Source organism: Astatotilapia calliptera, chromosome 20 (assembly GCF_964374335.1).
Source record: "Astatotilapia calliptera chromosome 20, fAstCal68.1, whole genome shotgun sequence".
Lineage (NCBI taxonomy): Eukaryota > Metazoa > Chordata > Actinopteri > Cichliformes > Cichlidae > Astatotilapia > Astatotilapia calliptera.
In genome coordinates, this window is record NC_137441.1 from 26,549,087 (window position 1) to 26,576,326 (window position 27,240).

At 43.2% G+C, this 27,240-nt stretch overlaps 1 protein-coding gene across 4 annotated transcripts in view; it reads left to right on the plus strand.

Moving 5' to 3' along the window:
- Positions 1 to 27,038, plus strand: part of agrn (agrin) — a 257,870-nt gene extending 230,832 nt beyond the window's left edge. For 2 of the 4 annotated variants that reach the window (XM_026153154.2, XM_080295222.1), the window contains 14 exons: positions 740 to 955; positions 3,031 to 3,260; positions 4,825 to 4,959; positions 7,607 to 7,697; positions 7,994 to 8,158; positions 8,245 to 8,356; positions 11,811 to 11,927; positions 14,066 to 14,249; positions 15,064 to 15,151; positions 16,044 to 16,067; positions 17,796 to 17,828; positions 19,675 to 19,899; positions 22,489 to 22,592; positions 26,652 to 27,038. In XM_026153154.2, the coding sequence (XP_026008939.2) occupies positions 740 to 955; positions 3,031 to 3,260; positions 4,825 to 4,959; positions 7,607 to 7,697; positions 7,994 to 8,158; positions 8,245 to 8,356; positions 11,811 to 11,927; positions 14,066 to 14,249; positions 15,064 to 15,151; positions 16,044 to 16,067; positions 17,796 to 17,828; positions 19,675 to 19,899; positions 22,489 to 22,592; positions 26,652 to 26,812 (1,885 nt within the window). In that variant the 3' untranslated portion in view covers positions 26,813 to 27,038. The remainder of the gene's footprint in view (positions 1 to 739; positions 956 to 3,030; positions 3,261 to 4,824; positions 4,960 to 7,606; positions 7,698 to 7,993; positions 8,159 to 8,244; positions 8,357 to 11,810; positions 11,928 to 14,065; positions 14,250 to 15,063; positions 15,152 to 16,043; positions 16,068 to 17,795; positions 17,829 to 19,674; positions 19,900 to 22,488; positions 22,593 to 26,651) is intronic. The other 2 variants (XM_080295221.1, XM_026153157.2) reach the window with 2 other exon arrangements.
- The last annotated feature ends 202 nt before the right edge of the window (positions 27,039 to 27,240 follow it).

The following is a 27,240-nucleotide window of genomic DNA, read 5'->3' on the forward strand; positions in this document are numbered from 1 at the left end:
GAGACGTATGAATAAAAAATCATTTGGGGACGGGAACATCTTCAGAAGAGACAAGAATGAGCTAATTAGAGATGCTGCAGTGCATCTTTTTCGGACCTTTTATTTCTAATGTTAGCTTCCCTTGTCTTTCTGGTTCTCACATTTCACCCTGACCCCTGCAAGGTCTTTCAGTTTCTCCCAACCTGGCCAGGTTAGATTGCTCTATTCAGGGTAAAATCAATAGCAAACTAAAGGAGATCATTAGTCACTTGTGCTTTCAAATAGAGCTCTGCCTCAATTCTAGAAATACAGCTGTGAGATTACCACCCACAGCTCTGCAAATCCAAGACGTGGGGAGAAGAACTAATTATTTGTGGCAGATAATTGCTCTCAGGTTGCGATAATGCTACCATATGTGTGGGTGCACATACACGACGGCTCTTTTCTGTGATGATACGGCCTTTTTCTCTCAACAAAACCTCATTAGAAAAAAGGTTGAATTAAAAATGAGGATGTGATTCCAGTCATTTCAGTCACATGCTCCAGTCTGAAATTCCAAATAAACACTTTTGTATCTTCTTTCTTTCCTCCACCTTTGTCTTGTTGAGCATTATGAGCAGATTTCTTGTAGTCATTGTAGTCAAGTTGGATATTTTGAAAAATAAAATACCTGCCTGATGAAAGTATCAAAGTCAGCAGAAATAGAGGGATCTTTTGGTAAAGTGAGGTGTCTAACTTATTCTGTATCATCCCTTTTCAGGTTCAACACAGGTTCGGGCACAGGCACGGCCCTCAGCAAAGTTCAAATCAGTCAAGGCCGCTGGCATCAGCTGGTGGTGACTCGCAACCGCCGAAACGCCATGCTCAGCGTGGACAGCGAGGCACACATCGAGGGCGAGAGCCCACGGGGCACAGATGGCCTCAACCTCGACACCAACCTGTTCATCGGAGGAGTGCCTGAGGACATCAAGCAAGAGTAAGACCTTGGAATTGCAGTTACAGTCACACCATTGTGTTAATAGTGATGTGCAGACACAAAGTCCATCATCTGTGGCTCATTTTAATATTTCATTCTACAGCTTTTATATATTCAGTATCTAGCTAATTCCAAGCGGCACCAATCAAGTTTTCTGTTTATGCTAATTTTGCTGATTTGCCATTTTTTTATTCAGTGTAGAGTTAACTAATGTTAATCCCACTTCAGTGGCCCGTAACCTAGTCGGAGACTTTTGAGGGAAAAATTAGCCATGTGCAGCTTTTTGATAAATCGACTGCCGTTATTTGTATTCATCTGGTACCTTCCGTTAAGTCATGTGAGGATAGTTGCCTAGAGTGGTTTCATAGAGCGCGGCCCCATCTTCGATTTGTTTTTTCCCCATCTGCTGCTTGTTCATCCATTGGTCTTAATAGAAGTGCACTAAAGAGTAGGAGGATAACAATATGGGAATATTTAAAATAAATTGCTTTTATGAAAAAAAAATTCTTCATGTTATAAAATTAGTAGAAACGTTTAAGTCATAAATTTGCTGTAAAGTTGGGAATTTAAACACGGGAGTCTGCTTTTAGTACAGCTTCAATCGGAAGTTCAAAGAATTGCAGTTTTTGGCACTTTGGGATTTGTTTTGTTTGCTTCATTTTTCAGCCCCAGAGCTTGCAGCTAGCTGAGGACACGGACAGTAGGCATCAAATCGCAGTGTATTAGAGTCATTAGTTGCAAGCCTGTGGACACACTCAAACTATCTGCCCCCCACTCCATGCTAGTAATATTGTTTTAGTTAACACTGTTTTGATGGAAGGTGTTTTGACCTGTTTATTTATACGTGTACAATTAATGTACGACCCTAATTCCCAAAAAGTTGGGACAGTGTGACTTGCAAATCTAAACACAGGAAACATTTTACTGATTAATGAAAAATCTTGCTCATTTGTCTTCGAACAATTTGATCGCAGCAAAGTGTCTCAATAAAGTTTGGAGAGGGGCAGCTGGAAAAGTAAGTGGTACTAAAAAGAAACAGCTGGAGGAGCAATTTTGCAACTAATTAGGTTAATCATATTAGAGGTCGGTAACGTGATTGGGTTTAAAAAGGGTGTCTAAGAGGGGCACAGTATGTTGAAATCACTGGACAGGCTCAGGAACACTTACACAAATCACTGTGTCTGAGCTTTAACTATACAAATGCTGCTTAAAGCTCTACAATGCAGAGAAGAAGCCATATGTGAACATGATCGAGAATCGCCGTCGTCTTCTCCGGGTCAAAGCTTTAAAATGGACTGAGACAAAATGGAAAACTGTTCTGTGATCAGCCGATTTGAAATTTGACACTCTTTTTGGAAAACATGGACGCTGTGTCCGCCAGAATAAAGAGGAGATCTATGGAGGTGCATTAGTGCCTGTGGAACTGGCAGCGATAGGGAGGATGAAATAAAAATATAACAAAGAAGATCCAGGACTGTTCAGCAGCTGGAATCCTATATCAGACAAAAATGGGATAACTCTCCTCTCCCAAAAGTCCGGAAACTGGTCTCTCTTGTGATGCTACACGTTGCTGTCATCACAATCAAAATGACCTTTTGTTTTAATTAAAATGGTGCATTTTAACTTCACATGTTTTCCTGTGAATAAAATATGAGGTAAATATGAGAAAGTGATATAAATAAAATGTTTATTATTTTATTATTATTTTTAATTACACACCTATTTTACATAGTGTCCCAACTTCTTTTGGAATTATGGTTAAAATAATGCCATTTATGTGAATGATTGTAATTATGTGATATGATATTGTGGCATCCCTGGTACAAAGCCGGTGTCAGTAATAGTAGTAATTAACCAGTTTGTTTGATTTTGATCAGAAATGATCAGATGTTCGAGAAAAAAAGGTCAACATCCGAGGTGAATTTGGAAAAGTCTTCATCTAGCTCTTCCTTTATGAAAATATAATGAAGTGTATTAATAATACTTCATAGAGTATGGCATTTCTTCACTGCAGGTTCAGTGTGATTCAGTTAGCTTTAGTAGTGTAACTTTTTTTCCCCCCTGTCTGTCTTCAGTGTAAAGGAGAGGACAGGGTTGGCAGTCGGTCTGGTGGGCTGCATCCGCATGTTAGATGTCAACAACCGGAACCTCAACCTGCAGGAGAACGGGGGCGAAAGTCTGTACGGCAGCGGGGTGGGTGAATGCGGCAACAACCCCTGCCTGCCAAATCCCTGCAAGAATGGCGGTGCTTGCCAGGTGAAGGAGGCCGAGATGTTCCACTGCAAGTGCAGCAAAGGATTCTGGGGTAAGATGCTGAGCAGATTTTCCTAATAGTTATGGACAGTCATGGAGTTCTGAGAAGTTGGTTCCAGTATAAGCGTGGGGAAATAAGTAGAAAATATGCCTTATTCATATGTAATCTTCAAACTTTCCTAACACCTTGTAGTTAAAATTCTGCTAATACATCTCAGTGTTGCCTTCTCCACAGGGATTCACTGTGGTCATGCCTGACTCACAAATCCTAAGTAAGCTTGACAGGCTAATTTGACAGTGTAACTCATGCCCCCAGCAGCAGCGCTGCAAGTCATTTTGTAAACACTATCAAATCTGTGTGTCCAGCACAGAAATGGGAGTTTAAATGTTGACGCAGTGCAAGGAACACGAAAAACTTTGAACTAATTCTCTGTGATTGGCCTTTGGCCTATCTCTCCTTCCACTGTTCCTTTCCTCGTCTTTTTCTCCCTCCAGCAGATGGCAACTAACAAGCAGCTGAGAGAGAGAATATAGTTAAGAGCAGACACCAGCAGGGCCTAGCCAAGCGTGCCCCTCGCTGGTTATACTGCAGCTTACCGCGGAAAGTTTCACACAAGAAGCAATTTAATTGTCAGATCTAACTTTTATGCTCGAATAGTAAAGGATTTCACCCACAAATGGGGGCAGGTTAATGGTTATTGAAACAACCTGTCAGTCGAGGTTTAAGAGCCATTTTCCTTGAATATACAATATGGATCAATAAAGTATTGCGTTGTATTACTGTTGCCTTTATGTTTTTGTTGGTGCTGAGAAGCTTGGGGAGGCATGTAAATCTGAAGAAGCACTGCTGTGACAGAAGTTATGCTAGCAACCCAGTGTACAACAAATGGTGTTAATGAGAATTGGACCGATGCCTGCGCCCTCAGATTGAAGTTAATTTTGTCACGATGTCCATTTAAAAGTGGCCGAGATTGGCTATCTCGAAGGAACAGGACAGATCGCAGAAAGAGAGAAGACAGAACAAATGGGCGGGAAGAGTTGTAGTTAGAGGGAGGGCATGTCAGGACAGCTGGATGAATGCGAGAGGGGAGAGAGTAATAGAGTTAAAAAGACGAGAGAGGAAGAATAGATGTGAAAAAGAGCTATGGTGGTGAGGAGCTAAGAGTGGAGGATAAAATACAGCTTCCAAACGCAGGAGTGAGGAAAACGGGGGAGCCCTGTGAGCTCAGCATGGATGGGGTTCATTAAAGCACTCGCCTCACCACAGGCTCTGACTGCTAAAGTAATAACGGGTGAATTCAGATGGGCTGTGGCAGAGGGCAAACCCATCATCCACCAGACGCCTGCTAGCCTTTCCCACAGTTGGCGTTGGCCTAGAAACATGGCCGCGTGGCAGGAAGGCTCTCCACTGTTTAATCTGGACGTGTAATATTTCTAAATCCTATTAGAAAATGACCTCTATTACAGAGGAAATCCTCATACACCCGCTTCTCTCTCCTTTTTCTGTCTTCCCCTCGTTTCAAGTGGAATACAAAAGAGTCAGTGGTTGAATACGTTGGCGCTTGTTGCATGTTTCCTTGGTGGTTCCCTTCTGACATTTTTGTGTCTACATCCAGGTCTAACGTGTGCCGACGTCCACGACCCGTGCAGCCCCACCAGGTGCCATCCGTCTTCCCAGTGCCAGGCACAGCCCGAGGGAGGCTACAAATGCGAGTGCCCCATGGGACGTGAAGGAAGACACTGCGAGAACGGTAATCTCTCCCGGACACAACAGAGTTTTGGTCTGGAGTCTGCTGTGTAGCACCCTCCTCCATGCCTATTTTCCCTCTTCTGTGACATTTCCATTCCCGCTGAATCGAAAAAGGAGATCAAATGCAGAAGAAGGGAGGGGGGGGGGGGGGGGTGCAAAAGCCTTCAGGGTGGAAGGGAAAGGGAGGGTTGGTGGCATACAGAACTGAGGTAGATGATTGGCCCCGTCGGGCCATTCACCACATCGACTCTGCTACGCTTGTTAGTGGGTAGGATGCAGCCTCCCTCCCTGCCTTTCTGCCCACAGGTGTTGTGTTCAAACATGTTTGTTGGTACTTAGTTTCACATGGCAGAACCAGGCCGCTGCTGGGAAAAAGACCGGAGCACAGCTCAGCTGCTTTTGGGCAGGGATAGCTCAGTAGGTAAAGTGGTCGCCCCATGATCGGAAGGTCGGCGGTTCGAATCCACTTAACGGCTACCCTGAGGTACCCCTGAGCAAGGTACCGTCCCTACACACTGCTCCCCGGGCGCCTGCTTAGTGGGCTGCCCACTGCTTCACTGAGTGAATGGGTCAAATGCAGAGAAAAACAAGTAATTTCCCCATGGGGATCAATAAAGTATCCATTATTATTATTATTATTATTATCATTAAGTTCATCATTAGCACTTTGGGCGGTGTGGCATTCTGAAGTCTACTCATGTTTATCCCTCCCTTCCTTTGTAGATGTTGTCATGAATGCTTGCAGAAGTTGACTTCTGCAAGTGTGAATTAAAAAGAATATATTCCGATGCAAATCCTGAACAAAAGAGAAACGCGCAACCTTGTAACCCTGGGAATTCGGAAAAAAACCCAGATGGGAATAGCCTCTTTCTCCTTCGCCTCGAGTCCAAGTTAGCAGGTGATTAAAATAAATTGAGGCGAACCAAAATCAATGCCATGTGAGCGGGAGCGTCTCCCATTCCAAAAGGCTATTTTTTTCACACGAATCAATGAGATGACTAATCGCATCAGTCCTTCCTGCCCGCGGTGATTAATGGGAGCGTCAGTCAGCCAGAGTGTCAGCCCCCGAGAGGAGCTCAGAGATAAGGTGGCAGCCAGGCGGACATCCCCTCTGAGGGCTGCACTGAGAACAGTTAAAAAGACAGGTAGCTTAGAGCGCTCTCATCAGAAGCCTGAAGGTGAATTGGTCGTAATATGAAGTGTTTGTATCTTAGCATGTGCGCGTGTGTGCACTCAGGTTTAGCTGAGCTGTGGCTTCCATTTCAATTCCACCAGGGGTTTGTCAGTGTAGCTCGCTGCTATAATATTCACAGTCAAGGACTTTTCTCAAGGGTGTTCCAGTAGTACTGAATGGCCTACTTTACTCAATGCTTTTACCCTGTCATAGTGTAAATCATTACAATTTAGTGATGGAAGCACAATCATTAGGATTGAGGCAGTACACACACAGACCAAAAAAAGGGGGCTTGTCAGTTACATTAAGCTAGGTCTTTGTGTGAGATTTTCTTTTTTGTGTATTCAAGCTGCTTGTTGCCATTTCATTTTTTGATACTGTGGGTTTATTAGAAGTACTAATTGGGTGTCATTACTCCACCATCAACAAAATTGCCACAGAGCTTGCCACTGACTTAGCAATAGAAGCAACGGCTCGCTAAATGCCGCTTCTGACTTAAAGACCAAAGACCAGCTGTGGAAACTTTAACTTGACGGAAATTTTCTTAGTCGTCAAACTCAGTCACCCACGCATCATGCAGCTTTCCTGGTCATCCAGCCTCTTCCAATGCCTTGCCCTCTGCTCACCTATTGATCGATGTGCTTTCAGTTCGAGCGCTAGGTAAAAAACAAGAAAAACCCTCCAGACTTGCTCTATAGGAAACTACATTCTGAGAAGCTCTTAAAGTGTTCACTTTAGCAAAGGATTCCTTGTTGCGTGCACCAGACTCTTTTTCCGTCTCCTGCGCGGTGCGTGCCGTCATCATCATTAGCAGTCTTCTGCACAATAGCTAATTAGCTTTCTCTTCTATGTCTCCCTTCCCCATCCTGACTAATCCCAGCCAATTACGAGTAAAAGCTTTCTTGCCGGCTACATAGATAGGTATGTGTATATGTGTGAGCATCTAGCGTGGCACATTCCTCTCAGTGATTGTAGCTTTTGCAAGCAACACCATAAACACATACTCCCACAGTGACACTTGAATGATTTTTAATGTCAAGCTACTTGTTAGCGGGATGGCACAGTGCCTGTCCTAATCACTCCAGACAGCCAAAAGACGGGACAGCCAGACGTAGACCCTGTTGCTAAGACATGAATTTGTAAAAAGGCCTGCCAAAATACAATAGCCACATTATTTGATAGGTCCCAGGCTGTGGTGTTAAACTCCGCATGTCTCCAAAGGTCCTTTGTTATACAGTGGCGGGCTGTGTAATCAGTCTGACATAAGGGTTTTTTAATTTATTTAATTTTTTTGTTTGAATTTCCGTCAGGAGAAAGTCTTAATCCCAAAAGCTATAAAAACACAAATCCATCTCTCGCCTTAATGCTGACAGGCTCTTCAAAGATGTACTGACTATCCCTGAATTTCAATTTTGTCAGCAGCAAAAACGACACCTGCGGTTCAATACCGTCTCTTTGTTTTTTTTCCCCCCAGTGGTTGAGAGGCAAGGGGCTTACATGCCACTGTTCAACGGAGACTCTTACCTGGAGCTGAAGGGGCTACATCTGTACGGGCACGATCTGCGGTAAGTCCCATGCCTCAGTGTGAAACCCACATGTATTATTGAACACCGGATACCACGTAGGTCTCACAGACTGAGCTTGTTCTGTGCCTAAAGCCAACACCCTTCTTTAAGCCTGGACTGAACTGACAATGACGGAAACAAGTAATGCTGTCTAAGTGTGAGCATGTAGAACATACAATGTCTTTATATACTGGAGAAACAGTGTTGATGCACCAGACACAGAAAAACATCTAGGAGATGTTTCTAGGAGATCCTCTTAAACTCACGTGTGTGTTTTGCTTCTGTTACATCTGCAGTCAAAAGGTTAGCATGACAGTGGTTTTCATGGCCAACGACTCCAATGGTTTGATCTTTTACAACGGCCAAAAATCAGATGGAAGAGGAGACTTCATCTCACTGTCCTTGAGCGGTGGATTCCTGGAGTTTCGCTACGACCTGGGGAAGGGACCTGCCACCATAAGGTTACCACGACTTGAGAATCTAAGAGGGTTTAAGTTATCAAACAAGAAAACAGAGAAATATAAAACTGTGCATGTGTGTGATTCAGGAGTAAAGAACGGATCCAGCTGAATGTGTGGAACACCATCAACCTGGAGCGCTCCAACCGCAAAGGAGAGATCATGGTGAACAAGAAGGGTGCTGTCCGAGGAGAGGCACCAGTAAGAAAACCGCAACCCACCAAGCTACTGCTAATGGTTATCTTGCTTTTAGCATGGGGCCAGTGCTATCCTTACCCTTATGTCTGCCTGTATTTATATGTGTATATACCCCTCTGTGTGCCTATGCCTCATCTACGCCACATCATGCCGTTATAAGTAGTGTCCAAGTTACTGCTTACCCAGTTTTGCTGATTTCTTTTGTACACAGTCCCAGAGCGTATAGTTTGTTCTAACCTAAAGTATGCAGCTATCTCCAGAAATCCAGCAATGCAAGAGGGAGAGCTGTAAATATAGAAGGGGCAGTCTTAATTTTGTAATACTTCTTCAAGCTTCCTGATTTTCTAGAGATAAAAGTTAGCATTACCTACCAAATTCAAAAAGCAGCCTTTTCTGCTGGTATACAGTCAATTTCATAAATCCAGCCTTTGAGGGTGCTGCCTAGGGAGGTGGAGGCAGATCAAGGAGATAGCAGCAGCGAGAGAGTGCGTAATGAAAATTTTAAACCCGGCGACTAGACTAATAAAGCAGGTACATGGTTCCAAATGAAGGCGATCTAATAGTTTGATAAGTCTGCAAGTCATCCAATTATATTAAACAGTGTAATTTGTGACTGTGAACATGCACTCTGTCAACTCCATCAACTTCCTCTAAGATGCAACACTGCTTTTTTCTTTTTTTCCCCTCTCTCTCGCTGCTCAGTCACCCCTCCTCTGCCTCCCCATCGTCCGTATGGTAATTGTGTTTTACTCCAGCAACGGAGGCAGAAAATCTTATTAAAGAAAGAGAGCAAGGGAAAAGCGAAGATGAGTGGGGGGCTGGTAGGACGCAAGGGATGAGCTGAGACTAGTTATGGAGCTCATTGCAGAGACCCTATCCAGTATTGCTCTAAGCTAATTCTCTCCCACTTCAGCGCTAAGAACCAGGAAGGCGTTACAATACGCTTTGCTCAGAGAAACCTATATCATATCAAAGGTGGTCGCACACAGGAACATATATGGATGCATATAGCATGTTCATTTCAAAGTCTGTTCAGGCTGCTGACGTAATGAACTACAAACTTTCAAAGGTTCGGATAACAGAAATAATAATCTACTTCACCTCATATTGAATGGCTGTGGTCTATAAATGAGGTTGGGTTAAGTGGCACTATTCATAGACTCTCATCCATGAAGTGTTTTTTTTTTCCTCCTTTTCATCTTTTGCTAATGGCATCGTATGTTTCATGCACGGCCTTCTTAGACTTACTGTCTTATTTGCATTCATGTTCTCTAGTGTAAATACGCACTTGCACAGCTTTGTGGTTTCATGTGTGTGTATGTATATAATGCAAAGGTGTGCTGTCCACATTTTATATTCTTGTTTAACGTGTCTGTCTCACATGTCAGTGCTTCACAGCGGCTTTTTTTTTTTAATACTCTTGCAGGTGCGTGTGTTATAGTACGTGTGTGCTTTGTGAGCTTTTGCATTTGCCTAGATCTGCATGCTCCTTTGTGCACAGACACTTTCTAGTTACCCTAATAACTCTCTTCCTCCCTATTTTCTTTCCTTCTCTATGATGTGCTGTCTGGAAATAAGAAATCACGCAAGGTAATTAGACAAGTCCCAGTCACACCTCAGCCCCGCATTTTGTTTGAGCCACCTCGCTGTGTCCTCTTACCCTCATCTCTTCATGCAACAACTGCACAGACCAAAAAAAGGGTACTTCTGCAGAGCTGCAGGCAGCTTTAAAGGTGCCAGTTCTGTAGAACAACTTTGCCATTTTCATAAGCTCATAAACGCACACACAGCACCAAAGAGGAGATGCTCCTAAAGAACAAGGTTTGGCTTTCACCTCGGTCCATCTGCTGTGGGGGTGGGAAGGTGGGAGGTAAGAAGGAAAAGAAGCAGCCATCTTTGCGATGGCCATTGTTTTTAGCAACAAAGAAACGTCTTCATTAGTCTGCCGTAGGCGGGGATATCACGCCAGTGCCGCGTGCCTGTCGGAAAGTGAGAGCGAAGACATGGGAGGCGAGGAGGATATATACCGTAGGAGACGGTGAGGTGCTAAGCCAAGCCTGGCTGTTCTTTTGTCATCTGCTCTCACTTTTATGCACAAGAACAATCCTCCATAATATCATGAACTCGCTCACTCTTTTACCCATTACGACACAAGTCTCACTGAACATCACTGAGCAAGAATCACCCCATGGAACCAGCCATCCTCTTTCAACAGGTGGTTATTATTACCTGGAAGAGGGGGAAAACTTAGAACATGATCTACCATTCCATTGCATGCAGTTTCACTTAGCGTCATAGAAGTGTAGCTTGACATAGATAGTGAGTACTTAAATTCCAGAGTATCACTCTATGAAGGGGTAAGATCTCAGGGAAGGTGCAGTATGTTTCTGTAACTCTATCTGCAGAGTAGATGGGTGTTGTAGAGCAGTAATGTCTGCATACAGAGCCTGAGGTGGCCATCTTTGCCCTACAGTTTGGTGACAACTTTTGGCAAAGCCTAGAGGCAACAGCCACAACTGGGTCCAGCCGCTTTGGCCAAAGTCTCTGCTCTATCTCAGCTGGAAGCGGCTCAAGGTGCAGCGACACAGCCCCGGGCTTCAGCCAAGCACCACAGCCTCCCGCACTCCAAATCCCATCCTAAATAAAAGCCAGCCTGATGCCAGCTTGCCTGCACAAAGCCAGTTTATTTGGCCCCTTCCATCATTTTTACAACAATTAACTCCACTTTAACCCTCTGGCAATTACTGCCCTACATAAAATAAAGATCATTAATTCCTTCCTTCTGAAGTGGGCCAGTTCTCCCATGCAAAAGTAGCAAAGAGGCACCTTGCTAATGCAAAGCAATTGTTCCAAAGGTTTGGTGGAAAGAATCGAATTTCATAGCCGCCTGCTGCACAAATGAATTGCAATTAATGTGTCTCCACACTCAACCGTTTGAAAGGTCGGTGCTTATAATCAGCCATTCATTAGAGATGTCTGTAAAGAACCATCCATATCTCCAGCCCAGCCTGCTTCTGATTTTCCTTTGTAGTCTCTTTTTATGTCGCACAGATAGAGGATAATTGACCACTCTCTCTGAGAGACACAGAAATCAATTATGTTGTAATGTATCAAGTGTATTGGCGTGGAAGGAAGGCAAGGAAGTTCAGTTAAAGCCTCTGCTGGCTTTAGTATTAAATCTTTTTTTATGGGACATTTGTGACATGTCTGTAAATGTGGTATGTGTATTAATCTCAGTCTTTATATCTTGGGTAAAAGGATGCAATTTATTTCCTGGCTCCCTTGACTGCGGTAAAAGTATAAACCAATATGTTCTGAATAGGAAACTCTTGAGAAAAGTTGATGATGGGTTATGGGAAAGAGTCAATAAAGACATACAGAGGTAGATGTAGAGCTATTTTTGCGGGGTGCATCGCTGGCTCATCAGCTGAAACGTGTCTGTGTCCTTTCTCATCAGAACCAGCACGTAGATCTTAACCTGAAAGAGTCTCTTTTTGTTGGTGGAGCTCCCGATTACAGCCGACTAGCAAGAGCCGCTGCACTTACGGAAGGCTTCAAGGGAACAGTCCAGCAGGTAAATTTATACATGTCTCTTTGTAAACGAATTAATGTGTCATTAACTCATATTTTCGATTCTATGTTATTTTAATGACCTTAGACATACAGCAGCAAAGTCCAGCGATAAGTTACTCGCTGTACTGCTATAAGCCCTCGCATTAGTAATTTTCCATTATGAGCTCACTCTGTGACGGACAGTGGCTGTGCTCATTTGGATTAGTGCACACTAATAATAGAATGCACATTTTTGAAGTCTTTCCATTTTGCTATTCTCAGATCTTTCCCTGACAACTTTCCAGTTTTTTTTTTCTTCCTCCACTTTCCAGCAAAAATCTCATCTCAGAGTGCCAAAAATAACTTGGTAGAACAAAGGCTGGATGTTACTGTTTGTGCAAAGTTGTCATTAGTTATCCTCTCCAAACTTTCCCTTGACAGTTTCGAGCAAATCAAAAGCTAAATGTGGCGTTTGTCTTGCTTGGCCTGTAGGGAATAATTAATTATGAGGAAGTATTCCGAGTCTGGTGTACTGTTTAACACGCGTGTTGTAATTTTCGGAGGCAATTTTCGGTCTGCAGCAGCAGGGGATTCGTCTTCAGAGGTGCGTGTTAAACTGAATCTACAGCCTCACTGTACGCATTTATTTACTTGTAGGATGTGTCGCCATAATTAGATTTAAGGATGGTTCGGCAGAAAACACAAAACCCTTCATGGATGTGTTCCTTTGGATAACGATCAAGAGTGGTAAATGATAATCTTCAAGTGGTGTGCTAAGGAGGCGAGAATTTAATCAGATAATTTTAATACCTTAAACGACTTATCAGAGGTAATAGGCATACGAGCATGACAAGAATTATATTGTAAATGCAGCACTTCAAAGAAAGGTCACTAAGACTATTACATAAATGCATGTCTTCAAAAATAGTAAATGAGGAGTGTTTATAAGATTTTGTTGATTTGTCTCCAAACGCATGCACACACACACACACACACACACACACACACGCACGCACGCACGCACGCACGCGCACACACACACACACTGCTATAAAGCTAGCCCCACTGAACTATGTAGCATGTATTTACTGCACATTATGTCCAGTATGCTCTGTTCTTTATTGAAGGTCAACACAAAGACAAACAGTGAAACCTCAGTGAAATAACTGATCGAATACAGAAGACACCTGCGTACAAGAGCTGTGTTTTTTTTTAATATATATATATATATATAAGACAACACAATCCTGTTTGGTGTGAAATGGGTGTGGCCTAGTCAGAAAAGGATGATATCCTATATTTCTTTGCTCCAAACAGGATTCAACAACATCTGGAGAAAAAAATATCTTAATATATTTTTAGATTTTGTTTTTGCCTGGTTACTAATAAGTAAAGGGCTGTCAAACATAAGGCCCGGGGGCCAGTATCAATCCGTCAAAGATTGACAAAAAATCTGTCCCACAGAATATCTTTGGAAAATGTGAAGGAGCACATTTTAACTGTGTGGACATTCACATTACACCAGTAAATAAGTAAGAGATTAACAATTAGACTACAGAAATTATGATTTTTACATTGAAAAAAACAAGAAAGAAAAGAAAAAAGACATTCTCTAATTAACAAATATTTTCCATTTTTTTATTACAAGACTTTCTGTGCATTGAGCTGACAGACTTTTTTCTCTATTTTTACAGATTTATTTACTACAGTTTAAGCCAAAATTAGCAAAATCAACATGTAGAAAAGCTGTATTGATGAAATTGCACTACTTTTTGTTATATTAAAATATCTCAGGAGTCTCACTGGTCCGGCCCGCTTAGGATCAAAGATCAAAGATGGCCCACGATGTAGAATGAGTTTGACATCCCTGGTTAAGTACAATCAAACCACTGAGTCATCGTGATGTTTTCCACATTTTTATTTTGCTGCTTATTTAATAATTGATATTTGATTTTAGTGATGTACTATCTCAGAAATCCCAAATATGACTCTCCACTGTGGCTCAGATCCAATTTATTTCCTCCCGGTGCCTTTTGAAATATGCGGCCACTAGCGAGAACGTCGCTAGTTGCCGAGATGCATGCTTTTTGTTTCGTAAACGTCTTCGAAGCCAGACTGAGGTAACACCTGCTGATAACGCCCTGTGTGCACTGCTTCTAGATCACTCTGATGGGTACGCCCATCCTCAGGGAGGAGAATGCCTTGCGTTCCAGCAGCGTAGCCATGTTCCAGAATCACCCCTGCTCCAGGGAGCCCTGTCACAACGGTGGCCGCTGCAAACCTCAGCTGGACACTTACAACTGCGAATGCCTCAGCGGCTTCTCAGGGCAGCACTGCCAGAACAGTGAGTACCGCTGCCATCTTTTGTCATCTGTCCTAACACATACATTACATTTGGCTTTATCCTAATCCGAGTGAATGAACCAGAGAAAATCTCAGTTCTTAAACACATTTCCTACCCCTACTTTAAGGACCAGTGCGATTTCTCTTTGTGTAAGCCAGTGGCTAACAATACTTGCTGGGTTGAGATCACCTTATCATGTTTTTGCACGGCTTCAGTGAATCACTGTAACCGTACAAATTGTTCTATTTCCTCATCCAAGATGATCTGGTTTTACTCCAGAAGCATAGCATTTTGGGCTGCTTTTAAAGCATAGTATGAGTGGCACTGAAATCAGTGATGCTTCATGTAACACTGCTTGTTCTTGGCTTGCCTCTATAGAAGGTAAAATATGAGTCTCAATTTTTTCTGCTCATAAGACCTTTATTTCCATTGTGCTCTGCCATTGCGAGGTAATAATGCCAATATTAGACATGTGATGTCTCTTTTATGTCACTCTCATTATGTATTGATCTCAAACTAACGCGGCACTTACGAAAATGATGAACTGTGTCAACTGAATATTTATGAAAGGAAGGGGTTGCGCATTCCTTTCATCATCTTCGTGATACTCTGCCAGACGTGCGCTCGTTCGGGGCCAATCTGTCTTACATACTCAGTCGTTGCTTTTGCCATTAACCTTGGGCGTGTGGCCAACGCACCAATCCACCTACCCCATGCTCACACTTCATTGCCTTCGGCTCTGATAACTGAATCTTTATTGATTGGTGCGATCTCATCCTCTCATCATTCCTCGCCCCGCCCCTGTCCTTCACAGCCATCCACGAGAAGTCTGCTGGCGAGACCGAGGCCATCGCCTTTGACGGACGGACGTTCATCGAGTACCACAACGCTGTTACCAGGAGGTAAGAAAGACTACAGTCCGTTCAGCATCATCCACCATCTCTGCTGTAGAAGCTATTAGCCAAATAACCCCTCCATCTTCTCCCGTGGTAAGCTGTGATGACAGTGTTGATGATATCATCAGCGCTGGGGCTAATAGCTCATCGTTCTGTCTGTGGCAAGTCCCGCTACGCTTTTGACAGGATTTCACTAATTAGCGAGACAGTTAACAATCACAGTGTTGCCCAGAGCATGCTCGGTTCGCCCTGTGGTCTACCCCGTAGCTCGCACTGATGCTGAACAGTAAGCACACACATGATTAAACTTCTCATCCTATTTTGATGTGGTCATCATGTGTGGATGACCGTTTTTCATCAAGCTTTCAAAGATGTGTTGGCTTCAATTTTAACTCCCCGTAATGGGGAAAGAAAGCCGATGACGTAGTTGGAAAATGATTTCTGGGGCTGTTGTATAAAAAAAACACAAAAAAAACAGCAATCCACTCACTTCAGGCAACTGATGAGACATTTTTAGTCTTCCATCCATCTACAAGGTTGGCAAGAGAGCGCCTCCAGGTTGGAATAAACAAAAATGTTTATGTGACGAGCCTGAAACGACGTCAAGCGGCTCTATATCTTCGACTCGCAGCTCCTCACACAAACACTCAGAGGTGTGAAAACCGGGTTACGGTGTGCAGATCATCATGCTGCCGTGGACGCTCATACCTCACACTCACTCAGAAACAACTGGCTGGAGAATCACATATCCGTGTGTGCCTTTTGATGTGTCTTTGCTGCTTGTTGATGGCGTTAGCATTCCAGTTGTTCGTCCTCTGTCCTTGACCTCCCTTGTCTTTGTCCACATGTGTCTTTGTTTCATGTGAATGTCCTTCACTGTCTTTCCTTTTCACTCAAGCCAACTGACCAATGAGATCCCAGAGTAAGTAGACTTTAACACTGGGTATTTACCCAAGTTTCAAATCCAGCTCGACTAACAGCAGTAAAAAAAATTTTTTTTAAAAATCCATGTTTGATAACCCAAATGCAAAGATTAAAGCACATTCAGTTTCCCGTCTTAATATCCACACAGAACTCATCTTAACCGTTAAAGCCAGATTTTCACATCCAAGGCCCATATCCATAATTTCATTTGACAGGTTTCCTTATTTTTAATGCATCATGCATTGTCATTAGCTCCTGTCTTTTTTTTCCTTTCAGTGCAAAGGGAAGCATGAATGTTTGCATGATAAGCATTGTGCACAGCCCTCCGAGAAAATGAATTGCTGTACTGAGAATGTGCAATATTTTATGCATGGTTGTAGCTCGTTCATAAACAAAATGAATTGCCACGTGCTTTATGCTGAATGGCATTAAGCGCTAATGTGAGAAATGAATGAGACCCCTTGAAAACTACAAGAGGAGGTTATACTAAATACAACTCAACCTAGTTTCTGGTGCCTGTGGAGTTTGTGCGCGGGAAAACCCTCGGTCATGCCTTAGTTATTAAAGGTTTTTCTTCCTGCTCATTAGCTCGGTAAGTAACCTCTTTTTTTAAAAAGCGCTGAAGCAGAATTCGGCTCAAATTAAGCCGACTGGATTCCGCCCAGAGTTCCACTCCATGCCAGGGCTTCTGTCATTTCATTTTTGCCAGATCTCTAACTGTAATTGTGAATAATTACAGAGTCGACTGTACAGAAAGGCTGTGACATGTTAATCACAGATTTGTCTCCCTTTGTAGATTAGACCTCCAATTGAGATCTCTCTCCTCAGTGTGTAGCCATGGGCATCAATCTCACTTAGCAGCAGGGGACAGCGGTCCTTGAAGCCAGACTGTCAAAAGTTTAATGGATGTCACATTTACTACGAGCCACAATGAGGGTGAATCTAACCATACCAGGCTCTTGGTGCAGCACTCTAAAGGAGCACAATCAATTGGGTGGGATTTGATCTGGTAAAAGGAATGAATACATTTCTTGGCCATTAAGTGGCGCTAAGGCCAAAATGTCAAACTTTAACCCTGGGTTAATGTTTTGGTTACTATTTACAGCACCCCTTTGATCACTCCTCCTCCTCCATATCTGGAAGCTCAGGTCGATTACGCTCAAGCTCCATTATTTCAGAGACAAATCATATCTGGCCATGACTCTCAACTGATACGCGCTTGACCCCATTTTTGGACAATTGCCCAATTTTTCTCATTCGCTGCTTTCATCTCTGGACAGAAGGTAATTGGTGCAGCACTGTAGCGTGCAGAGCCATAAATATAAAGGAGCTGGTCAATAATTGGACGCTGACTTAAAGCGGGCTCTGCACCTCAGTGGACACTGACCATGAATGTGCTTAATCTTGATGCTTCACTCGTTTAAAAAATGCTTGATCCCAAGGCATTTTGGAGAGTTAGTCATCCATCTTAATCTCAGCGGTTCCCTTAAGAACCTTTTTATGGTTGTGGTGTTATCAAGGCTAAGCTACACTCTTCCTATGATCACACAACAGTTGTTATCGACTTGACGTGGTCGATATTGTAGTAGAGCAGATAAGTTATGCTTTTTGCAGCTCCAGGCCTAAACTAGACCTCCTCCCTCCCCTCCTCCCTCCCTCCCTTTCTCCTTGTTGCCCCTTGCGCTTACACTGCATGCCGTTGACTTTCTCCCCCTGCTCCCTTAAGTCCCGAGTCTCTGGAGAACCCATCCGACCAGAGGTGAGTCTCTCAAAGCTATCAAAAATGTGGTGCTGTCGGCTTGCGTATCACCTCCTCATTCCTCCCCTTCCCTCCAGACAACCCCTCGTCGACCTCTCACAGGGCTAAATCCTCCTCCGCAGAGACAACACTGTTTCCATTACTGAGATAGAGTTACCAATACGAAAGGCAAAGAGCCTCTGCATATGCTTCAATAAATTCTGAAAAAGTTAAGAGCTCTGATAACAGCACAAATCCATCCAGAGCTGCAGTCTCTTTGCAATAGCTGTCCTCCCACATGGCTTTTTATTATTCTAAGCACTACTGCCACCTAGAGTTGAAACGTAGGTCCACACCCTGAGAGGCCTTTTTCAGCTTTGAAAAAAATCCGAGAAGATAAAACTCTTCCATTTCCAAAAAGAAACAGCATCACAGCAGAAATCTATGAAGTCTGCGGTGTATATGAGATCTAGAGCGCTGTGCGCCGCCGTTGTTTTATTCATGATATATTCAGCACTTTTAATAACCTTGACCTTATCACTGACAATCCGCTCCAGTGGAGATTTATTGGGCCCTGTAAGCTCTTTGAGGGTTTGCCAGGAGAAGGTTCACTAAGCTGTATTTTTTGTTAGTTTTTTTTTTTTTCTCTGGAGAAATTTTTTTTTTTTGGTGTGTGTGTGTGTGTTCCTGTTTACCTCAGCAGTTTTGGTTAATCAAGGGGGTCGATGTTTGTAACCTAAGCATGTTTTTGGAAAAGAAAATCCTTTTTTCCCCCTCTGCTTCTGCTGAGGCGACTGGCATCATTTTTGGCATGAGCTTTCAAAGTTTATTTCCTCCAAAGTTAAATATCATCTTGCTGCTTTGTTTAGACATCATTTAATGGAAGATAAACAGGAAAAAAAAATGAAGAAAATCTCCTCGAGGTTAAGGAGAGCTGCTATTCTCATTCTCTCTGTATTCCCTCCCATTTCCTGTCCTGTTTGTACTCCCATGTGCTTCCCTGTTTGCTGTGCTGACTCCCTTGCCTTGTTGTCTGTCTTGTCTTGTCAAATCTATCTCCAGGTCTGTGGTGTTGTTTTTTTGTTTGTTTTTTGTTTTAATTGAATCCACGTGTTGTTGGTTCTTTGTCGTACGTGCCCTCACCTTGTCTCTGTCTTTGTGTTTAAATACCCTTTGAAGACGTTGGAAGTAGTTCCATTTTGCTGATGTGCAAACAAATGTGCAGAGACTGAATGATGAGGTATGATTGCCTGGATGTCTGCTGTATCTCTGGTGGACTCACGGAGGACCTTTGTTAGTGTGTTTGTATGCAGACATGGATGTGCGGTGTTGTCTGTCTGTGCACGAATTCAGCAGAGGCACATTGCTCTGTGTACTTTTCTCGCGCAGCGGTGACAGTGGCTTACAGTGCCTCTTAAGGATAGAAGGGAAGTCTCCTAGTCTCTGCATCCAAATCACCCTGGCAGCTGTAGCAGTCAAGAGACGGGAGATCAAACAGCTGCCTAAACAACACACACAGAGCAATGCACAAAGCAACAAAGGAAGCAGTAGGCAGCAGTGCAGTTCAGGCTCAGTAGGATGTAGAAAAGCTAATAGCGAAACAGCCCCCTGCTACTCACCCAGCATCCTGATTCTCCTTCAAAATCCCGGTAACTCTGTTAGCATGTGATTGCAGAGTTAAAGCTACAAAGTTTTCTTTCTAAATATGTAAGCAAATAGAACCAGATGTCATCACAGGTAATGCACCTTTGAGACGACAGCACAGGACCCTTGCTTCCTATATGCAATATCCATAGGTATGTTAAAGATTAGAAATCTTTCTGATGTAGCAGACAAATAAATGAACATGTATTTTCTCTCCTTCTAGCGAGAAGGCTCTGCTGGTGAACAAATTTGAACTAAGCATCCGAACTGACACGACCCAGGGTCTGGTGCTGTGGAGCGGAAAGGGCGTGGAGCGCTCAGACTACATTGCCCTAGCAATTGTAGATGGACATGTCCAAATGACCTATGACCTGGGCTCCAAACCCGTGGTGCTGCGCTCTACTGTGCGTGTTGACACCAACAGCTGGATACGCATCAAGGCCAGCAGGTAAGACGGGAGACGATAGGTAACAGGGGATCAGTGATGGAAGCTTTTACATTTAGACCAGGATTAGAATTAATCCATATTGTGTTTGTGTTGCTGCACACCGTGATCTCCTGCATGAATCCTCGGCTACACAGCGATCCCTCACACTGAGATGACTCTGATTAGTTCCAGATTAACGTTATTTTCATGCCTGGTCATGCATGAGGATGATATTATGCATCAAATTGCTTTGACACGGTAATGAATGTTCAAAAAGGAAGAACATCCTGCAATATCCACACACACACATAGGCAGGAAATAAATGAGTAAAAAAAATAAGAAACGTGAATGCGTATTTGTATGTGTATTTCCCTTTCATACACATCACTGTATTTTGCTCTGTAGATGACTTGCAAGAATGCTTGATTTAAAAGAATAGAAATACAGTATGAATAACATTGATATAGCTGCAAGCAGTGAAGACGAAGGTCCAAGCAGACTGTGAGCATTTGAACTGTCGTTGACCTCTCAGGACAGCTGTAGACATACCACATGCTTAAATTGCTATAATCTTAACAACTAGGACTTTCAAACCGTAGAACCTCTGCCTCACCAGAGAAGGGAAAATGACTTTGCCTCTGCAAAAACTTGGCTCACGAGACATATCATATATGCATACCTATGGTATTCCCCTTGTTTTATGTAAACTCAAAAGCTTCATAACAGTCAGAAAATGCATGTGATGTTAGTCTGAAAAAGTCTCATCGTTCATGGAGTTTCATGTTTTGTCACACATTAGTGAACCTCAGGGACATTTTTGTAACTTAGAGATTACAAAATGTGTGAAATCAATCATTAACAGATTTAATGCTTGAGACCTTAGATTGTGCAAACTTGCACTAATCCATGCAGCCAACTATGAAGTCTAAACCTGTTGCATATGTGTTGCTACCCGGAGGTGGAGTCTGATGCACTTTAATGCATAAGCTTAGTACTACTACCAAACATGGGTCTCAAGTGCAAAAAGTGCAAAGTGCAAAAACAAATGCCCTTCAGACTTTTCCAGTAGTCAAGCCTGGATGAAATAAATGCATGAGTTACTTTCTCAAAGTCAGCAGGTGACAATTTTCGCAAGGGCCCACAGCTGGAAGGGGGTGGCTTTAACAACAGAATTTATTTGATCAGTTTGTCAGGACAGATGACGTTGTACTTACCACAAAACTAGTCAGTCACATCATAAACAGTTTTTGATACAGTTGAGCCTTGTCTATACAAACCTGTAGCAGGTGCATAGACACTCACCGACACTCACTTTCCTGTCTTCCTCTCACGTTCTGCCAGAGGTTTCTTAATGTTAAAAGGGAGTTTTTCTTCACCACTGTCGCCAAAGCACTTACTCAGAGGGAGTCATCAGATTGTTGGGCTTTTCTCTGTATTCTTAAACTGTCTTTACCTTACAATATAAAGTGTATTGAGGTAACTGTTGTTATGATTTGGTGCTATATACATAAAATTTGAATTGAATTTATTAGTTGCACTTGCTGGCACTGGATTGGACCCCATTTTGCCTTCAGAACTAAATAATTTCTTCGTGCCAGAGAATCAGTAAGAGATTTCTTTGTGGGTATATCCTAGTAGATTTCTGAACCACGCCATGTTAAAAGTCCCTTAAATCACATTTCTTCCACATTTTGATGCGCAGCTTGAACTGCAGTAGGTCGTCTAGGCTACGTCTTAATGCCAAGGTGACATGTATGACCAGATATTTGTGTAACAAAGTAACAAGTAGTTGAAAATGTGTACCTAATGTAGTGGCCAGTGACTGTAGGTGCATGTGCAAGAACAATAAATAACACTTGAATTAGAGAAAATAACATTTAGTAAATGAATAATGGATAGAAGAGAAAAAATACGAAGTGTGCCGAACTTTTCTGTCCCATGGTGATGTCACTTTAATGGATTTCTTCATTAAAAATAAATTCATTGCCCAAACTCAACACCTTCCCTGCGACCCCTGCATTATCGTCGGTGAGCATTTTACGTTCGGCATAGCGGCGACTGGTCACGTGGGGGGATAATTTGTTCGGTTTCATCACGTAAGGCGGGAATAATCGATCCCTGAAAAGCTGCTCCATCCATTTCAAACAGGAACTAGGCCAAATCTCATCCCAGACTAACAGGGAGACCGCATGAGAAGATGACATCATTTCGATGGTAATGATGGTGTAAATCGCAGCATGTGGCATACGACTCACAAAGCTGCATAGCTAGCTGTGTTTGTGGCTTGCCTCTAATGACAGTCTCTCTGCTGGAAGCCCACTTTAGCGGGGTTCAAATCAGCTCTGTCTTCACAATTCTTAAGTGTGTGCTAATGCGCCACATGGAGCACCTCAAATAAATGGTGCTCTAACGGCATCTGTTAGCTGGTAGACAGGCACGTTTAGAACACTGCTTGGCAAAGGCAGTTATGTGAGTGCTTAGTATACTGGCAGTCGAGCAATAGAGTCTTGATGCCTCAAACGAAACGAAACTGCAATTTAAAGCTATTCGCTGTGACACACACGTACTCACTTCCAGTGCCCTTCTCCTTTTGTCTTTCTCCTCTTTAGAGCACTTCGAGACGGCTCTCTACAGGTTGGCAACGAGGCACCGGTGACAGGGTCATCACCTCTGGCATCAACACAGCTGGACACAGATGGAGCACTCTGGCTGGGTAGGTGGCCACACATGCAGGAAAAAGTTGAACTCTTAATTCAGACTTGAAAATGTGCCTAGCTATGCCATACATAAAGCATGGCAATGCTTGTAATTGTGCAGAATAGTGCTTTTTCATCCTAGCCACTGGTTGGGCTGCCAAAAAGTGAGCAATGAAGTCAATGCTTCTGGCAGGTGAAAAAAAGATTGCAGTTTAGGCAAAAAAAAAAAAGTCCAAGCCTATTCAGGTATTGAGTTGAGAAATGAAAGGCTATCTGACTAACTCCAAAGTTGTCTGCTCTCCTGAATTGAAAATGACCAAAGTCGGCCCGTTATCTACCTCGAGTTCAATTTAAGCTGAACTTGGCTCAGAGAAATCGTTTTTGAAAGAACACACACAGCACCGCTGGATTGAACATTCTGAGGAAATAACATTGAAGACGGGCAGCAAAATAAAGTCAGACTGTTCTTTAAAATGCACAGTGCGCAGCGAAAAAAAGACGCAGGTCTGTGAGGAGAAGCAGCCCGAGTGACATTTAAAGAGCCTCGCCGCATGTAAGAGGTGTGCTCGTGCTCTCAGGTACACGTACACAAACACACATGGGGAGGCAGCGCAGTGGAACAGGTGCTGAGCGAGCCCTGCAGCAAGAATATATAATCCTCACGTAGCCCTCCCATCGAGAGCCCTTCTCCCTTTTTAAATCCCCTTTTCGCTGTTCATCATTAATTCATCTGTAACTCGCATGAAATTAGCCCTGTCGACTCCTGATTCTGAGGCACACAATCCGATTAATGTGGGCAGGGACAGGGGATGTAAAGAGCTCAGCGGGAATGTGAACTCTCGGCCTCACAAAACATGGAAGAGATGGAGGTGCGGGGGTGAAATGAGTCGCACGGGCATCAAGTAAAGAGGAAAAGGGATGCAGGAGGGTTCTGACCCTGTAGATACCAAAGAGGGAAACAGAAAAGAGGGCTAAATAGGTAAGGCATGGAAAATGAAGCTATGGTCTCTCTCCCCCTAAGAACAGATTCAAAATAATTCTGAATAAAGATGTTTCACACTGTCTTAGTGAGAAAGACACTAATGACTACTTTATGTTTGCTCAAAACACCATCAATAGAGGAACCTGAGCAGGCACCCAAAAATTAGGAGAGCTGGAAGAATTACACCCGTAATGATTTGAGAGAGTTTGCTAAAGGTGAAATTGTGGTGGTTAGACAACTGGCTCAGAGCATCTCCAGATCTGCAGCCCTTGTGAGGTGTTCCCCGTTGCAGTGGTCAGTGTCTATTAAAAGTGGTCCAAGGAAGGAAGTCTAAGGAGCTTGGAAAGAAAAGCGTCTGGACTTCTTTAAGTTGTTTGAAGACGTTTCACCTCTCATCCGAGAAGCTTCTCCTGGGTCCGGGTACGGTTTGCCCCTCTGGGGGCAGGGGTACCTGAACCTGGCATATAGAGTATGTTTGGGGAGTGTGAATGTGTGTACAGTGTCTATTTGTGTCTGTCTCCATGTCGGGTGAGTGCCGAGTATTTGTTTGTGTATATGGAGGTGGGAATGCATGTTTGTGTCTGTGTGCGCCTGTTCGTCTGTGTCTTTATGTCATCTTGGGTCGTAGACTCCACCTCTCTGGGAACATCTCAGGCTCTCCGAGGTATGGAGGCCTATCTCCCCTCACCACACTCCCTGCCAGTGGCCGATGCCCTCAGATGTTGGTGTGTTGGTGGTTCTTGGTGTCTGGGGCTGGGCGCTCATGTATGTACCGGGCACCCCATGTACCGGCCTCTGGGCCTGAGGCCCGGTCCTTTCTGGCACAGCTGGCTGCCGGCAGAGCCTGCAGGCACGTCACTACAACCCCCTCTGGCCTCTGCTCCATGGCTGCTGGGTGACCTCTCGTTTGGAGCTCTCCTCAGATCTTCCCAGGAGGGTGGGTCCTCGTATTCTGGGGCCTGGATCTCCTCCACCTGCTTCATGCCCTGGGGGACGGGGCTATGGCTCCCCACACTCCCTAGCAGATCGTTACATGGAGAAACCTTTTGAATACAAGTGTGCCGATCCACACAGGTGTGCACACAAGTGTACACACGGGTGTTCACAGACACAAACTTCACCTTTCTTGGCTGCTACCTCAAAGCACATTGTGCGCTGTCGATCTTGCGTACTGCACACTAACATGTAAGCTATTTAGACTCGACTGTACACTGTGATCGTGTTTTCCTTCGAAACAGTAAATTCCGTTGAAGCAGCCTTTCAACGCCTCTCTCTGTCTCTCCTTAGCAAAGCTGACCCAGACAACAAAGTAAAGCTAGTTTTCAGCTACGAGCCCGACACGGAACCTAACGTATTAGCCAGAGGTCCCATTACTACGGTTCGGAGCCGCGGACCTGTTTTATATACGCGCGGAATAGTTTTCCATACGAGATCGCGGCAAAAAGTGCAGCTTTACCTAATGTCCACCCTACTGTTACTCATTTTATATTAAGATTTTAAATCTATTTGGTATTGTTATGGCGAGTTGCCTTCAGTAATAGTAATAGATCACACAGCAATAGTACATTCATGTAGTTGTAAAAAGCATGATGATATATTAAGTAATCCAAAGTATTCAGAATACGTTACAAAATACATTTTGGGGATGTATTCTGTAATCTGTAGTGGAATACATTTTAAAAGTAATCTTCCCAACACTGGTTGTGGTCATAAGTTTATATAGCATTTATCATGGGCATGAATATCATGGTAGTTTGGGGTGTTTTCATTATTTCTTAGAACTGTTCTTTTTCCAGGGTGAGATAATTCTACACCATACATCTTTAATGACTTTAGAAAACAAGAATTTGGTGCACAAGTTTGAAATTATTTGGTATTTTCTTAAACCACACAGGATCACAAATATTTAAATAAAGGCTAAACATATACACCCCCACTAATAATTGGCTTAGGAAGTTGCCCATAGATCAGACACTTTTTGTAGCCATCAACAGGCTTCCAGCATAATTCTCTTTTTGGCAGAATTAGTAGAGTTTATTTAAACTGGTTGGTTTCCTGGCACAGACTCAGCTTTTAAGCATAGTCCACAATGTTCAATAGATCAGATTCTACCTTTAACATCTGCAAACTTGCTGCAAACCATCAGCTCCGTTTCTGTGGGGGGGTTTGAGCCACAGAGGAAAAGAATGATTTTCTGCTTTTGGTTTCTTTGAAATAAGTACGAGAAGAAGTGGGTAGTTAGCAGCTGTATACAAGTGGTGGCCCAGAGTTCGAAAAACACAACAACATAAAAAAAAAAAAGTGACCATTTCTGAAATGTTTTGTTTTTAGTTTTCTTTTGCTTTCAGGATGCTGTTGTGTTTTGTACCTCAGGGCCAACTCAGCTATGAGTAGCAAAGAGCAGCACGTATAAGAAATCAGACTTCTATATACACAAAGGCTGCCAGAGGGCTGAGAAGACTAAGTGATGGACATGTGATACACGGGGAGTTTACAGCACGGCAGTGAGCACTTAGCACCAAAGATGGAAACAAATTAAAAATAATGAGGATGTTAAGCATTCATCATTTTATACTCCGTCACCACCTTTCTTTTCTAGTGTTTTTTTTTTTTTAGTACTTTATACACCGTGTCAAATTAAAAGAACATTCTCTCTTCTCTGTCTGACTTCAGTTCTGTGTGACTGCCGTGCTAGGCTCCATCTCACTTTGATCACGGCAGTCTGACAAATACACTGTCATCCTGTCATGTCCATCAGCTGGTGTCATAGTGAAAAATATCAAAGGCTGTAATACAACCTGACAAAACCATGTAGCTGCTTTTGTAGTTTGTACCAAAATATTTCAAAGGTTGGCTATTTGATGGATATTTCCAGTTTAATTCGTTGCAAAAGCCGAACCCTTATCCCGCTGTTTGATCTTTAAAGGGGCACTACACTGACTTTTAAGATTAGTTGACTAGTTGTGCAAAGTATTTTTCTGCAGGTGAAAAAAAGAAAAGTTTAAAGTTAAAAAGGAACTGCTGGCTGATTTGACTGAAATAACCTTTTCAGTGACTCACAGTCAAAGTAACCTCGTCTCCTGTCCCTCCTCAGGTGGTCTGGAGGAGCTGCCGGTTGCCCGCCGGTTGCCTAAGGCCTACAGCACGGGTTTCGTTGGCTGCATCAAGGACGTGGTGGTGGACGGGGTGGATCTCCACCTGGTGGAGGACGCCTTAAACAGCCCCAGAATATTACACTGTTCCGCCGCCAAATAACTCCAGCAAAGACAGAAATATCGCAAGCAATGAAAAAGAAAAAGAAACCCTCCCACCCGCACCCTCTATAGCGCCCATGTCTCCTGCTGTAATTATTTTCTATTTTTGTATACTTCTCATCGCTTTTTATATGGAAAGAAAATGAATATGTTGTTTTCATTTTTGTTTTATATATTTTGCTCTTATCCGCACCTCCGTTCACAGTAAAAAATTCCTTTTCTTTCAAGGCCCTTCTTTTTTTTTTTCCAAAAAGAAGGCACCTCGGTGAAAACCACAGATATTAAATCCATGTCACATTTGATGTTTTTAAAGAATCTTTAAAAAAAAAAACAGCCCTACCAGTTTTTTGTTTTTTATTATTTTTTATTCTCATCCTTTACTTGAACACGGTGGACCCTGCTGATGATCTCCGGTTACTGCCTTGTCTC